General features: G+C 43.1%; 1 protein-coding gene across 6 annotated transcripts in view; it reads right to left on the minus strand.

The window, feature by feature from the left end:
- The window catches only part of AMN1 (antagonist of mitotic exit network 1 homolog), a 60,882-nt gene extending 45,977 nt beyond the window's left edge, over positions 1–14,905 (minus strand). For 2 of the 6 annotated variants that reach the window (XM_073321475.1, XM_073321503.1), the window contains exons 1-2: positions 14,624–14,710; positions 2,859–2,991 (exon numbers count right to left, since the gene is read on the minus strand). Coding sequence is in view for 2 of the 6 variants with exons in the window: in XM_073321459.1 (XP_073177560.1) it covers positions 14,624–14,685 (62 nt within the window). In the remaining 4 variants the exon portion in view is untranslated. Of the gene's footprint in view, positions 1–2,858; positions 2,992–3,286; positions 3,678–14,623 lie in introns of all 6 variants that reach the window. The other 4 variants (XM_073321493.1, XM_073321484.1, XM_073321459.1 and 1 more) reach the window with 4 other exon arrangements.
- Between the last annotated feature and the right edge of the window lie 2,260 nt (positions 14,906–17,165).

The raw sequence follows: 17,165 nt of genomic DNA on the forward strand, positions 1-17,165 counted from the left end.
TACTACCCTGAATTAAATACAGCCATTAATTTAAAACAGTCGATTAATCGCAGTTAACTCATGGGATTAACTAAAAAAGTGAATTGCGATTAAAAATATTAATCGCAATTAACGGCAGTTTTAATTGCATTGTTAAACAATAGAATACCCATTGAAATTTATTAAATATTTTTGGATGCTTTTCTACATTTTCATATATATTGATTTCAATTACAACACAGAATACAAAGTGTACAGTGCTCACTGTATACTATTATTTTTTATTACAAATGTTTGCACTGTAAAAATGATAAAAGACACAGTATTTTTCAATTCACCTCACATAAGTACTGTAGTGCAATCTCTTTGTCGTGAAAGTGCAGCTTACAAATGTAGAATTTTTTTGTTACATAACTGCACTCAAAACCAAAACAATGCAAAACTTCAGAGCCTACAAGTCTACTCAGTCCTACTTCTCATTCAGCCAATCGCTAAGACAAACAAGTTTGTTTACATTTACAGAAAAGATAAGGCTGCCCACTTTTTACTTACAATGTCACCTAAAAGTGAGAACAGGAGTTTCCATGGCACTGTTATAGCCGGTATTGCAAGGTATTTACGTGCCAGATACTGTAAACATTCATATGTCCCTTCATGCTTCGGCCACCATTCCAGAGGACATGCTTCCATGCTGATGATACTCATTAAAAAAATAATACTTTAATTACATTTGTGACTGAAGTCTTTGGCGGAAAATTGTTATGTCCCCTTCTCTGTTTTACCTGCATTCTGCCATACATTTCATGTTATAGCAGTCTTGGATGATGACTCAGCACATGTTCATTTTAAGAACACTTTCGTTGCAGATTTGACAAAATGCAAAGAAGGTAGCAATGTGAGATTTCTAGAGATAGCTACAGCACTCGACCCAAGGTTTAAGAATCTGAAATGCCTTCCAAAATCTGACAGACATGAGATATTGAAAATGGTTTCAGAAGTCTTAAAAGAGCAACACTTTGATGCAGAAACTACAGAACCCAAACCACAAAAGGGGGAAAAATCAATCTTCTGCTGATGGCGTCTGACTCAGATAATGAAAATGAACATGTGTCAGTCCGCACTGCTTTGGATTGTTATTGAGCAGAACCCATCATCAACATGGACGCATGTCCTCTGGAAGGGTAACTGAAGCATGAATGGACATATGAATCTTTAGCGCATCTGGCAAGTAAATATCTTGCAATGCCGGCTACAACAGTGCCATGAGAACACCTGTTTTCACTTTCAGGTGACATTGTGAACAAGAAGTGGGCAGCCTTATCTCCTGCAAAAGTAAACAAACTTGTTTGTCTGAGCGACTGGCTGAACAAGAAATAAGATTGAGTGGACTTATAGATAAGAATCTGAAGCACAAACTTGTTTCAGGTCACAGGTGGAGGCTTAAGATTATGGGGGAGAAAGAAAAAGAGTGGTGGGTGACCTATTATTAGGAGGAGTTCCTGGTTCTCCAGCGTTAGTACCTGTTAGTAAATATTAATGCTTTATTAGTTCTTTCTTTCTGTATATTTGATTCATTTATATATTAACTATTCTTTAGAATCTTTATCTTCAACAAAGAGTATGTCTGAATTCTAAGGCAGCATTACCTCCTGCAAATTGTAACCAACCTTGTTTGTCGAGTGATTGGCTGACCAAGAAGTAGGACTGAGTGGACTTATGGGTTCTAAAGTTTTGCGTTGTTTTTATTTTTGAATACAAATATTTTTTGTACATAATTCTACATTTGTAAGTTAAATTTCATGATAAAGAGATTGCACTAAAGTACTTCTATTAGGTGAATTGAAAAATACTATTTCTTTTGTTTTTTATAGTGCAAATATTTGTAATAAAAAATAAATATTGTTGTGGTTCAAATGCAAGACAAACAAAGCTTTTAGCAAGCAAGCGGGAAGGTCTGCCGTGTCGGCTTTCCAGCCTCTCCTTTATTCTTTCTCCACTCATGCGCATTACATACTCCAACCGCAAAAGGAAACAACAAAAGGAATAATATGACTTTGATTAATATTCTTATTTACCAGCTTCTATCTACTACACTCCTTGCTCTCAGGCCTTGAGCCCAGTCCAAGGAAGCTTCCCACGGTTCATGTCCTCTGGGCGACTTCCCATGGTCCATGTCCTTGGAAGGAGCAGTGTGTGCACTGCTCCCACACAACACTCAGGGTGTGCCCTGAATGTTTCCAGGTGCATGAACCCTTCAAAATATAAAGTGAGCACTGTACACTTTGTATTCTGTGTTGTAATTGAAATCAATATATTCGATAATGTAGAAAACATCCAAAAGTATTTAAATAAATTGTATTCTATTATTGTTCAACGATGCAATTAATCACACGATTAATCTTGATTAATTGTTTAATCATGCAATTAATCGTGATTAATTTTTTTAATCGCTTGACAGCACTAATTTAAAATATTAAAAGGGATCTTTTTACAGCCTTTTTTTAAAAAAAAACTTCTACTCTGCAATGCCCACTTAGAGGCCTGAAAATATAACGGATGTTGCTCTTGATGTAGTCCTTTTCCATTAGATAGAAGTGCAAAGGGGATATTATTCATGATGCATACTTCTCAGATTTATTATTCCGGCCTGAAGAAACAGTTTTGTCCTTGCAGCTGGCTGTTCTTAATCTGAAGGCAGCACATGGTAGTGCATATTTGTACTAGTAACAATATCAACATGTCTTGTTTGAGATATTTTTCTCTATGTTGTAAATTCACTGCTCCCTACCTTTCCCACCACCCATGTCTCACAGTAGCTTTCTGTTTTGAGAGATTTACTGTTATAAATTTAATGGGTTCTCAAATACTTATGAATTTACCTTGCTCCAGATCCATGTCTTAATCAGAGTAGACTTGTATTTTGCTTTTTGAAACATCTATGAAATAGTGCTGGATGAGGAATAATGGTGCTTGTGCAAATTAATCCCATACATTCACACAGGTAAATACTTCCTTGGAATAGAAGGACCAGAGAACAATCAAATCCAAAAATGTGTAACACATCTTTATTAATAAATGTACACTTGCAGCAGAATTAAATACTCAAGTGCGCAAAATTCAATAGTATCTTAAACCAGGAAGGCTCCTATATTTTGGCAGGATCACTTCTCCCTCTTTTAAATAAGACAAGTTTAGTTCAAACATGCAGCAAGATAAGAGTCTCCAAATGAAATGGATCTTCTGGAAAATTCTCTTAAAACAATCCCCTCACATAGAGAAAACAAACAGATAACACTTATCCAGATACCTTTAGAATGGTGTCCAGAGGGAATACTTCGGTGATGCTGTTCCAGATCAACTGTACATGAAACTGTAAAAACTTCATTTTGCAGACGGAGGGGGAGACTTTCAAGCACATGTCCTACACCTGAGGAAGTGCTTCACACCTGGTTCAGTTCAGGCAGCATTTGCACACCAACTTCCCAGAGGTTATTTTAAATTGCAGTCAAGGCCCTTTAAGAATCCATTCAGCAGAGGCTAGGGGCTTGTCTACATTACCCGCTGGATCGACATGCAGCAATCGATTCAGCAGGGGTCGATTAATCGTGTCTAGTCTAGTGCTCTCCCGTTAAGTCCAGTACTCCACCAGGGCGCGAGGCGCAAGCGGAGTCGACAGCAGAGCATCAGCCATCGACTTACTGCAGTGAAGACACCACGGTAAGTAGATCTATGTACGTCAACTTCAGCTACGTTATTCACATAGCTGAAGTTGCGTAACTTAGATCGATCCCTCCCAGTGTAGACCAGGCCTACGCATGTGCAGATTTACACATCTCTGGACCATCTTGGCCAGATTTACACATCTCCAGAGCTAGCAGCACCCGATGATTGGAATATAGCAGGTGACTGCAAACTCTAAGTGAAGTAGAGGTTGTAAGCAACCTGCATCACCACAACTCCTCCTCTCAGGTCCAGTGTGCCACTGTAAACCAGGGGTGAATCTAACTGGCCAATAAAATAAAATAAAATGGAATTTCCATCCCGCACGAAATTCTGAGATTTTGAAATTTCATTTATTGCCAAATTGAGCCAAAAAGTCAAAATCTCAGAGTTGTTCATGAAATGTTTTGATCTTATCAAAACATTGTTTCATCTTTTCCATTTTGATTATTATAAGTAGCAAAAGTTGAAATGATAAAATTAAATGTTTCAACCCTAATTTACTGTCTAAAATGTTTAGCTGCTGGCCAATCAGTGACAAAATTGTTCCAACAAAGATTTTCAACCAGATCAACTCAGTAATGACAGCACACCATGAAGTCAAAGTCAATACCCCCATTTCATAGATAAGAATCTGAAGCACAAACTTGTTTCAGGTCACAGGTGGAGGCTTAAGAATATGGGGGAGAAAGAAAAAGAGTGGTGGGTGACCTATTATTAGGAGGAGTTCCTGGTTCTCCAGCGTTAGTACCTGTTAGTAAATATTAATGCTTTATTAGTTCTTTCTTTCTGTATATTTGATTCATTTATATATTAACTATTCTTTAGAATCTTTATCTTCAACAAAGAGTATGTCTGAATTCTAAGGCAGCATTACCTCCTGCAAATTGTAACCAACCTGTTTTTATCTGAGTGATCGGCTGACCAAGAAGTAGGACTGAGTGGACTTATGGGTTCTAAAGTTTTGCGTTTTTATTTTTGAATGCAGTTATTTTTTTTAACATAATTCTACATTTGTAAGTTAAATTTCATGATAAAGAGATTGCACTAAAGTACTTCTATTAGGTGAATTGAAAAATACTATTTCTTTTGTTTTATTATAGTGCAAATATTTGTAATAAAATATAAATATAAAGTGAGCACTGTACACGTTGTATTCTGTGTTGTAATTGAAATTAATATTTGAAAATTTAGTAAACATCCAAAAATATTTAAAAGAAATGGTATTCTATTGTTGTTTAACAGTGTGATTAATCACATGATTAATTTTTTTAAATTGTGCAATTGTTTTTAATCGCGCAACAGCCCTACAAATTAATTTTTTATTCTCCAAATATCTGAACAAATAAATTACCAGGTTGGATGCTCGTCTGATTCACGGTCTTTTTGTGTAGTTCCCTTTTTTGAAGTTAAATGCTACTGTGGTGGGCTTCTTGGGTATTTCCTCCCCAAAAAGGATGTTAAATTTAATTACATTATGGTTGCTGTTATCAAGCTAGTTCAGATATATTCACCTCTTGAACCAGATCCTGTGCTCCATTTAGGGGGTAAAATCAAGAACTCCATTTAGGGGGTAAAATCAAAATCTCCTCTGGTGGAGCCCAGGACTAGCTGCTCCAAGAAGCAGTCATTTATGGTGTCTAGAAATTTGTCTCTGCACCCTGTCCTGAGGTGACATGCAGCTGGTCAATATGGGGATAGTTGAAATCCCACGTTATTATTGATTTTTCTATTTTTGTAGCCTCTCCCATCTCTGTGAGCATTTCACAATCACCATCCTTGTCAGATAGTTGATAGTATATTCCTTCTGCTATACTCATTATTCAAGCATGGAATTTCTATCCATAGAGATTCTACGGTACAGTTTGATTAATTTAAGATTTTTACTATATAAGATTATAAAATAAGGTTATAAGGTTTTTACTGTTAGCTACTTATAGCAGAGCTAGAAGGAGGACCTACCACATCATCCAGGAGGTGTCCCATGGTCTTGGCTGTCAAATGGGCCCTTTAAGCAAAAACTCATTGTTCAAATTCCCCTTTCATATTCCCTACCTATGTATGGATCAATGTTCCACTTGTCTCGGATACATCCGCCCTCTCTTCCTTTAATCTTATAAAAACAACTTTAATTTGCCAAACAGCAGCAAAGCTAATTATAACCAATTTTACCTAACAACTACCTACTTTCTTATTTTTACATCAGGTTCCATCTTGCATTATCAATATTCCTTCACCCTTGTTAAAAATTTTGGCAACACATCACCACCTTATTCTATCCTGTACATTCTTCAAATTCCTGATCTTCCCTTGGGCTCTATCCTTCTAAATATTAGTTTCTTTGTTTGTTTTTTCTAACCGAAGTGTTTTACAGGGATAGTTGTGTTCTACTTCAGCTAAGAGGAACACCACAAAGACAAAAACATAGCTTGGAGTTTCACAGAGAATATTGTTACCATGACCTCATTATTATCTCTCATTTCTCTCTCTCTCCCCTATCTCTTTGATAGCCAATTTGCTCTACTCTTTTGGAGTGAGGGGAGCTCGGATACAATAATACATATAGTAATTGCCATATTTTTATAAACTTCTTAATAAAGAGTGAAGATACTATTATTCTGTATGGAGAAGTTGCAAAAACTGAAGTATCTGCTCCTCTTTGCTAATTTCTTACTGTTACTTCCACCGAGTTGCTGTCTGATGCTTCCTATAACAGTGGTTATGGTCAGTAAGATAAGACCTGTGGCTTTTTGGATACACATTGCCTACATGTGACATATACTTAGGTGCTCCTCTTCCATATTTTGTTTCCAAACGAACTTGAACGAGTTAGGAATAAAAATGGCAACAACCACAGTTGTGTAAAAATATTAACCTTTCCCCTCATTTTCCTATGACACTCTCTACAACTGCAATGACCTGATAAACTATAAAATCCCTCATTACATTTTTTCAGCTATTCTTCTCCCTCATCTCTTCTTGCACCATTCCAGCCAGGCTTCTAACACACAATTCAATTAGGCTTGTCTACAGCAAACAGTGCCCCTTCAGGGATGTCATTTATTTAATCCAAGGCCGAACACACCTGCAAGCAAGTCTTCAGACCCAGCATCCTAGCTAAAAGGAGCAAGTTAATATTAGTTTGTATTCCCCATCTAAGTCCACCTGTCTCCTCTGCCCAGGCTCTTCACCTCATTATTGGGACACCCATTCTGGAGTCAGGCCTACTGCCAACACCCAAGAATAGGGTTCCTTCCCTAGACTCAGGGTCCCTAAAGGGGTCAAACCATTGCAGCTATTCTCTGGAGTGGCGTATTATTCTTCTGGGATCAGGACCTCTTGTCACTGTCTGGAAAGGTCCTTCTGCTAGGACTAAGCCTTTCTAGGACTTTGCAACTCATAGTCCTTTTGGAACCTGCTCCCTGCCCCAGCAACACCTCTCCTAGATTCCCTTTTCTGGTGAGCTCTCTAACCAGCTCTCCTGACAAGTCTCTTTCCTCAGGAGCATCCTCTCTAAGTATTCTGGGGCTCCCTGCCTGAGCCCTCATAAGTCTCTATGAGGCCCTGTGTTCTATAGCTAATTAACTGCAGCCCAGCCACCTAGGTAATTAACTACTGACAGGTGGATCTGGGTTGGCTCATTCTCCTTAGCGGAGCCTGTCACAGGTAGACTAGTCCCTGACTCCCTGGAAATGGCCAGCTCCCATAACACAAAACGTGATATCTAGGCACAATAAACATTTAAGTTTCCAAGGAAACAGAATGATAGGTTTAAATATATAATTTTCAACATTCAGTGAACATTATCCACAAAATGTGTTGTCAAGTCAATCTTCAGTCTCAAACAAGTAATCAGGGTCCCTGGCAAGATAATTATAAATTTTGAGTGCAATTATATATCTATTGTTGCTACACAGGACAAATGCTCAAGGACATGAAATGATAAGACAACGTATTTACTAACGTCATCTATGAGGAAATCCTGTTATCATTTGGAATCAGAGCCAGTGTTAGAAAGAACTCAGAGGTACTTGATTATCCCTATATTCATTCCTCTCTAGACTCTGCTGCCTTTTTCCAAGTAGTCTGATTACTCCAAAAGTGAAAATGGAATACCTTAGGTCACCCTTAGGTCATCAATTGCTATCAAGTCCACGTTGCTAGTAGCAGTGATCAAAAAAGTCATCTTCTAATAGTTTTTTGGTGATTACAGTCTGGTTACCATTGAACAATTATCCACATTACAAATATCACCAGCATATGTGGAACTTAACTGACAGTCTCGTTAGCAGTCACAGCAGAGAAGCCAAGGATTCAATGAGCCATCAACAGTGAGAGACAATATTACCCTCATCAGGAGTGAGGGACATAGGACTGTGGAGAGGAAACTGCTCTGCTATTACCTATTCCTGTTTTTACAGATTAATAGAAGGTTTCAGTCTCCATGGCTCTCAGGCTATGAAATTCACTTGAATTAACTCAGACACCTTACCTCAGACTCATTATGCATGAGAAAACTTAATCACCTTTTTAAGGTTTTGAACCTACAACAAGCTCCACGCACACAGACCCCAGCACCTGTGAAGATCCTTGGCTCTAGGAGTCTGCCCATGTCTACACTGCAATTAAGAACCCATGGCTGGCCTGTGCCAGCTGACTCAGGCTAGTAGGGTGTGGGCAAAGGGGCTGTTTAGCTGTGGTATAGTTGTTGCAGCTCAGGCTGCTGTCTCAGCTCTAGGAACCTTCCATGTTACAGGGTCCTAGATCCTCGACTCCAGCTCGAGTCCAGGCTCCAGCCCAAGCCTGAATGCCTAAATTGAAATTAAACAGTCCATTAGCCCAAGCCCAACGAGCCTGAGTCAGCTGACATGGACCAGCTGTAGGTGTTTATTTGTAGTGTAGACATACAGATAGAGCTCACTGTATAGTTCCAGGGGAATTCTGCTCCATTGCATATGTGCAGAATTTGTGTCCCACGAAGATTTCTTTGCTTCCCTGCAGAAAAATGACTTTCTTGACAGGGAAGCAAAAGGAAGCCAGAAGAGTGGTCATAAGACCCGCCCCAGCAGTATGTTTTGGGTATCCTTCACCCAGTATCTGGACTTCCCTGCACTGAGCCCTCCACACCCAGGCCCCTCTGCCGAGCTCTATCCCCCCCACACCCAGACACCCCCTGCTGAGCCCCAACCACCTTCACCTGGACCCCCCTACAGTGTCCCATTATTGTTGCACCCAGGACCCCCCAACAAGACCCTGTGCATCCAGATCCACCACTGAGCCACCCACACCCATATTGTCCCACAAAGAACCCTCTCAACAAACAATGGATCCCCCCCACACTTGGATCTTGCCTGCTCACACCTGGTGGACCTGGCATGGAACGGCAGGGCCCTGGGGTGTTTCTGGGGCAGGCCTGATCCTTGCGTTGTGTCAGGGTTGGGTGCAGCCTCACCACTGAGTCCGTGTCCTGGGGGAGAGCTGCACAGTGATCTCCCACCTCTGTGCAGCCAGTGGCCTGTGCTCCCCAATGCCATGCTGGAGCCTCCACATTTATTTGACAAATAAAATATTGCAGAATTTTAAAATATTGTGCACATAATTTTTAATTATTTGGTGCAGAATGCCCTGAGGAGTAACTGTAGGATCAGGTCTTAAGTGTTTACAGGACAGAAGCCTTAATGAGACTGCACTAACTCAGCTTTCATGAAAATTACCAGCCCCAAATTAAAATCTCCTCATGCTCCCTAAACTACGGCAAAAGTTATAATAAATAAAATAATAAATAATAAAAGATATTTTACCTCCCCATTAAACATATTTTCTTGCACAAGATAAGAGCAAATTGATTTTTGCAAAGCTGAATTAATGTAATTTCCTGCACTTAATTTTCCTGGTTTCTTAAAAAACTGAACCACCACCACAACAGAAAACCTGAGCTTCATGATAAACCCTCTGCATACAAGCAAATCTCACTGGATCTGTTCTGATGTGACAGTTGCATAATCAGGATGCAGAAATTTGAGAATATACAATCAAATACACACACATTAAGTAAAAAGAAAAGGAGTATTTGTGGCACCTTAGAGACTAATCAATTTATTTGAGCATAAGCTTTCGTGAACTACAGCCCACTTCATCGGATGAAAGCTTATGCTCAAATAAATTGGTTAGTCTCTAAGGTGCCACAAGTCCTCCTTTTCTTTTTGCGGAGACAGACTAACACAGCTGCTACTCTGAAACCACACATTAAGTCAAAAAAAGAAAAGGAGTACTTGTGGCACCTTAGAGACTAACCAATTTATTAGAGCATAAGCTTTTGTGAGCTACAGCTCACTTCATCAGATGCATATCGTGGAAACTGCAGCAGACTTTATATATACACAGAGAATATGAAACAATACCTCCTCCCACCCCACTGTCCTGCTGGTAATAGCTTATCTAAAGTGATCATCAGGTGGGCCATTTCCAGCACAAATCCAGGTTTTCTCACCCTCCACCCCCCCACACAAATTCACTCTCCTGCTGGTGATAGCCCATCCAAAGTGACAACTCTTTACACAATGTGCATGACAATCAAGTTGGGCTATTTCCTGCACAAATCCAGGTTTTCTCACATCCCCCCCACCCCCATACACACACAAACTCACTCTCCTGCTGGTAATAGCTCATCCAAACTGACCACTCTTCAAGTTTAAATCCAAGTTAAACCAGAACATCGGGGGGGGGGGGGGTAGGAAAAAACAAGAGGAAACAGGCTACCTTGCATAATGACTTAGCCACTCCCAGTCTCTATTTAAGCCTAAATTAATAGTATCCAATTTGCAAAGCGTAAGCTTTCGTGAGATGCTTAAATAAATTGGTTAGTCTCTAAGGTGCCACAAGTACTCCTTTTCTTTTTGAAGTATTTGTACAGCTGACAAAAAGAATTTGGCCTGCCGACTTGTTATGCACAATGACATATTGCACCGCAATGTTCTTCTTGCATGTTTTGAGAAACATCAGCTACAGTAATAGGATGGGGGAAAAGCCTCTTTGAAGGATACTGAATTATTTGAAGAAGGGAGGAATACAATTGCATTGTGTATAGCTCTTGGAGGCAACAAGGTGTGCCTGGGCTGTGGTAAGAGCTGGGGCCCATCTACATCTGAAATCTTACCAGAAACAAAAAGTGAGCAACATGAGCAGGAAGCAGGACCTATTTATGTTTTTTAATTGTTTTCATATATGAAAACATTTTGATCTTTTATACCAAGTCCTTTAGATAACAGTGTAAAAAAAGATATAAATAACAACATGAAAAGGAAGCAGAGGTACAAGAACTTTTTCCTCTCAAACTCTGAATAATGAAACACCTTTCATTACAATCTTTAAATGTTTTAATCTTCCACATTACTGAATCATTCATGCTGTAGAACAAGGAGCCCGCTTTCCCTAGACTGGGAGGGAACATGATGACAATTGCAAAGGTTTATTTTTTTACTAGATGTGGCCAGTAGTAATACCCAGCATTTCTATAGCATTTTTCATCTTCAAAATACTTTGAGAGACATAAACTACTAAAGATACAAAGAAGGGGGCCACAATCAAATACATTTGAGAACCACTGGGATAATGGATGAGGAGATTTTGTTCAAATTATCGCGTACAAGGATGGTAACTAATAACATCTGGAATGTAATATGTAACTTGTTTGTATCAATGCGTAACAGGAGAGTAATGGGAAGTGTAGCTCTGTATTAGCCTAAGGGATAATGCTATGTTGATTGAGCTGATACCTTATCACTAGCATACATGTGTTAGCATACTCGTAGCCTGCTATACGGGATGCTAAGATGGTGCTTTGTTGACAATAAACCTAGCCAAGCCTTTGCCACAAAACCCAGCTGTGGCCTCTCTTTATAATGAACATTGAGGTCGACTGAATCAACAATTTATGCTGGTGCAGGGAACACTGGAGTTCCAGGAACAGCCAGGGGAAAAAAAAATTGATGCCCCTGAGCAATGTAGTAAGTCAGCCTAAGTCCTAATGTACACAGTGGTAGGTCAACGGAAGAATTCTTCCACCGATGTAGCTACTGCATCTCAGGGAGATGGATTTACCACAGCAATGGGAGAACCCTTCCTGTCACGGTAGTAAGTGTCTATTCTGAAGCCATGCCACAAGCATTTTAAGTGCAGACAGCCTGAGCATCTACACTTAGGCCTCATCTACTCTGCAGAGTTTTGTCAATGCAAGTTATGTTGACATACAGCCACTGCTGTAGCATGTCCACACTATACTCCTTGTGTCAGTGGAGCGCACCCGCACAAGCAGCTCTTGCACTATCTCACTGTTCAGCTGGCCACAGGGTGCTTTCGGAAGGGTTTGCAATGCCCCGTGGGGGCAGGTACAACATCACATGATGAAGGGTTCTCAATCCCATCATTCCATGGTCATTCTACTAGATTGCCAGATGCTTTTCAACTGCCCTGGTAACCTGCAACCCAGCCATCTCTGTCAGAAAGCATGGAACCCACACTGCCATTCAGTATTGGCTGTGCATTATAAACACAAAGCTATAAGAGGAGCCCAACTTGGGCGGGGGGGGCACTATGTGGCTGCGGGATGCCTTGAAGGAGCATATTAACTCTGAGCCACAGTAATGCATGTGGCTATAGTGTGCTGAGCCTGGCATTGTTTGTTTGCACCATGCTATGAACCTTGTAATGATTGCTGTGTGCACCGAAAAAGTAACACGTTTTAAATCACTTTTTAAAGTAGCACTCAGTAATATAACAAAATTGAAATTGCTCAACAGTGAGAGAGACAGAGACAGACACGAGAGTGTGTGTGTTGGGGGAGTGTGTATGTAAGAGAGAAAGACAGTGTGTGTGTGTTGGGGGAGAGTGACTGTGTCGGCATGCTGTCTCTTTAAGTTCAGACTGCAAGCAGAAGTAACCAATTCTGAGGCAGAAGCTGGTGCACAGGTAGCTGGTGTTCCCCTGTCCCCACATCCCAGCTCAGCAGAGATTGGTACGCCGGCAGTCGGAAGGGGAAGCCCTGACATCAGCCCCTGCCTCCCTCCCCAGTTACGCACAGCACAGCAGTTTTCCCCCCAACCCCTGTAACAGCAGCCTGCCCTGCCTGTTGTTGTGGTCCTATATGAGCTTTCCACACTGAGCAGTTTCAGAGCTTCCTGGGGCTTTGAAATGGGAAGGGTGCATGCCCATGTAGCTGGACGCAGGGCAGCAGAGTTCAAAACAGTGAGTAGAGCAGTCACAGTGGATATTGTGGGATACCTCCTGGAGGTCAGTTACTGCAGTGTAACAAACCGCAGCATCTACACTGATGCATTGTTGATCTAACTTTGCCGCAAAAAGCTCTATGCCTCTTGTCAAGGTGGTTTTATTTTGTCGGCAAAGCAGGAGAGTTTTGTCAGCAGGAGGAGCATTGTAGTGTGTACACCTCTATTCTTTTGCCGACAAAACTGTGTAGCGTAGACCAAGCCTAAGCCTTTGCCTATACTAGACAGGCCTTGTTGGAAGAGCTGTATCAGCAAGTCCTCATAGCATGGACATAGCTTATACCCACAAGAGTGTGCTTTTGCTGGTATTGCTTATATCAGTTCCCCAAACAAAATATGCTATACCAGCAAAAACACTTTTTTTGATGGTATAACTGTATCTATATTAGGCTTTTACCAGGACAAAAATGTCAAAATATATATATATCTCATCCCTAAGCAACATCACTGTACTGGCAAAAGTTTCGAGAGTAGACCAGTGCTCAGTATGCTGAACTGGTAATAATGCTAACATACTGAGCAAGTGCAAGATGTTATGCTATGTTCACTCAGCAAGTTTACTCCTTATATAGTTTTTCCTTCCAAACTTACAAAAACCAGCTTCACCCCATTGAGCAATAGGTACCAGCTGTATCGGAGGTTTAAAATCCAAACAGTTTGAGTCATCAGGGTGCAAACACCAAAGAGGAAGATGGGGGATAGTGGGGAACAGATGGACAGATTAAGGTGGGGGGAAAAGAGGGTTACCACTATGCATGGTAGTAGAGATTTAATGGGGGGATGGGTATGAGGGCAGAGGGGTTAAAAAGCAGGGTAGTGATGGGGGTATTACTGGTGTTGTCCAAACTGAATCAGAGTCCCATAAGGCTCTGTGGCTAGGACAAAAGTGAAGTGGAAAATTACTGTTTGGGAAGCCACAGTTAGATATAATGCAGACCTGGCAGTAGTAGTTTTACCATCTAAGAAAGGGAATTGTATGAAGGGCTGCGTGATTGGATCTTGCAAACAGATGCATTAACAAAAAATATTGAAACTATCTTACTGCTGTCACTACAAGCATGACTGGATAAGGTATGGTATGTAACTAAGGGTTGGTCTACACTAGGACACTAGGTTGATCTATGTCGCTCTGGGGTATGAAAATCCATCCCTCGAGCAACACAGTTCAACCGACCGACGCCTGGGTGTGGACAATGCTAGGTCACTGGGAGACAATAAGGGCGGAGGCATATAACATGGGGGAGGGCAATAAGGGGCTAGGGGAGGTATAACATGCAAGAGGTCGGGGCAATAAGAGCTGGGGGTAGTTATAACATGCAGGGGAGCATTAAGGGTCTGGGGATATAAAGTGCAGGGGATATGAAGAGGCTGGGGGGGTTACAGACTGGGGGGCAATAAGGGGGGATTAAGGAGTGGGGAAATGAAGGTGATGGAGGCATAACACACAAGGGGCCGAAGGCAATAAGGGGGGTAGAACACAGGGGGCCAGGGGCAGGGAGGAGGTGGGAGGTATAACAGACGGGGGGGGGGGCAATAAGAACTGGGGGTGGTTATAACGCACGGAGGGGGGCAATGGGGGGGCAGAACGCGCGGGGGGAGGGGGAAGAACGCGGGGAGGGGCCGCGGTCCGAGCCACTCACAGGTCCAGGAGGAGCCGGACGCCCCCGCAGGCCCCGTCCCAGCCCCCGCCCGGAGCATTCATGGCCCAGGCCGCTCGCTCCCGGCTCTGCAGCCCCGCCGCTCTTTAGGGACCATCCGCCATTTCCGTAAGACGCACAGGGCCGAACCGAGCCGCTTTTCACTCCCTCGCCTCACGTCTCCAGCGGGTGGCGAGCTACCGAGGCCCCCAGCGCGCAGGGCTTTCCGTGCGGTCATTGCCTCGCTGTGAAATCGTGGCTCCCCGTTTCTCAAGAAGGCGAGGAGTTTGTAGCGATCCCCTTAGGGGTGCTGAGGGATGATGGGAAATGTAGTCTTGTTAGGGAGCTGCTTCTTCCCTGAATGGCAGGAGGGCTCCTGAGAGCAGAGGTTTTCCCAGAGCTCTGGGGAAAGCCAGGCTCAGACCCACAGCTGGTGCTCAGTCCAATATTGCCAACCCCCAGGGGTCAGAAACAATGAGCCAAGCCCCCCAAAATCATGAGCTTGGTTTAGAAATAATGAGATTTGTAGAAATAATAGAGTCATAGAAATGTGGCTCGGGAAGGCACCTTTGAGAGATCATCAAATCCAGCCCCCTACGCTAATGTAGGCTCATAAACCTCGACCATCCCTGTGAGGTGTCTGTCTAACCTGTTCCTAAAAACCTCCATGCAACAGGGATTCCATAATAACTAATACATAGTTTTGGGTTCGTGTTGTTTTTTTAAAAAACAACAAGGAGTCCGGTGGCACCTTAAAGACTAACAGATTTATTTGAGCATAAGCTTTTGTGGGTAAAAAACCCACCTCTTCAGATACATGGAGTGAAAATTACAGATGCAGACAGAAATATACTGACACATGAAGGGAAGGGAGTTACCTCACAAGTGGAGAACCAGTGTTGACAGGGCCAATTCAATCAGGGTGGATGTAGTCCACTCCCAACAATAGATGGAGAGGTGTCAATTCCAGGAGAGGTAAAGCTGCTTTTGTAATGAGCCAGCCACTCCCAGTCCTTATTCAAGCCCAAATTAATGGTGTTAAATTTGCAAATGAATTTTAGTTCTGCTGTTTCTTTTTGAAATCTGTTTCTTAAGTTTTTTTGTTCAAGTATAGCTACTTTCAAATCTGTTATAGAATGTCCAGGAAGATTGAAGTGTTCTCCCACTGGCTTTTGTATGTTCCCATTCCCGATGTCCGATTTGTGTCCATTTATTCTTTTACGTAGCGACAGTCCAGTTTGGCTAATGTACGTGGCAGAGGGGCATTGCTGGCACATGATGGTGTATATCACATTAGTAGACGTGCAGGTGAATGAGCCTCTGGTGGCGTGGCTGATGTGGTTGGGTCCTTTGATGGTGTTGCTAGAGTAAATATGGGGACAGAGTTGGCAATGAGGTTTGCTACAGGGATCGGTTCCTGGGTTAGTGTTTCTGTAGTGTGGTGTGTAGTTGCTGGTGAGTATTTGCTTCAGGTTGGGGGGCTGTCTTAGTTCTTAAGGTTCATACAGATCATGCTTGTCATGCTTTTTTCCACTATTGTGAGGATTAGAAACTTGCTTTAAAAAAAAAAAAAGCTAAGATTCTCAGCTGCAGGAGTTGGTGCTTCAAGGAAAAGAGTAAATATTGTGAAACTCATGAGATTTGGCAACATCATCTTCCCCATCCCCGCAGTCTGACTCCACTGAGGCTCCACTAAGACTGTGGTCTATAGCAGGGGTGGGCAAACTTTTTGGGCCAAGGGCTACATCTGGGTGGGGAAATTGTATGCAGGGCCAGGGCAGGGCTTTGGGGTGCGGGAGGGAGTGCAGGGTGTGGGAGGAGGTGCAGTGTGCAGGAACGGGCTCAGGGCAAGGGACTGGGGCAGAGGAGAGGTGCGGGGTGCATGAGGGGGCTCAGGGAAGGGGGTTGGGGTGCAGGAGGGGTGCAGAGTGCAGAAGGGGGCTCAAGGCAGGGGTGCAGGAGGGGTACGGACTGCGGGAGAGAGCTCAGGGCAGGGGGTTAGAGTGCAGGGTGTGGCGGGGGCTCAGGGCAGGGGGTTCGGTGCAGGAGGGGTGCAGGGTGTGGCAAGGGGCTCAGGGCAGGGAGTTGGGGTGCAGGAGGGGTGTGAGGTGTAGGCAGGGAGCTTAGGACAGGGAGTTGGGGGGGCAGATGCAGGAGGGGTTTGGGCTCCAGCCCAGCACCACTTACCTAAAGTGGCTCTGGGGGGCAGCAGCGCACACAGGCGCCAGGGTAGGCTTCCTGCCTGCCTACCCTGGCACTGTGCCGCTCCGGGAGGGGGCGCACAGGGCTCTGTGCCTGGGGGAGGGGAGGCACAGGGCTCCACGCACTGCCCTTGCCACACCTCCAGGTACCTCCCCCAAATCTCCTATTGGCTGTGGTTCCCCGCTTCCGGCCAACGGGAGCGGCAGGGGGCGGTGCCTGGAGGTGCGGGGTCTGCGGCACCCCGGGGGGCAATCCTGCGGTGCGGATCCAAAGCCCTGATGGGCCAGATCCAACCCATAGGTCGTAGTTTGCCCACCCCTGGTCTATAGACTGTTTTTGCACC

The sequence above is a fragment of the Lepidochelys kempii genome, chromosome 1 (assembly GCF_965140265.1).
Source record: "Lepidochelys kempii isolate rLepKem1 chromosome 1, rLepKem1.hap2, whole genome shotgun sequence".
Taxonomy (NCBI): domain Eukaryota; kingdom Metazoa; phylum Chordata; order Testudines; family Cheloniidae; genus Lepidochelys; species Lepidochelys kempii.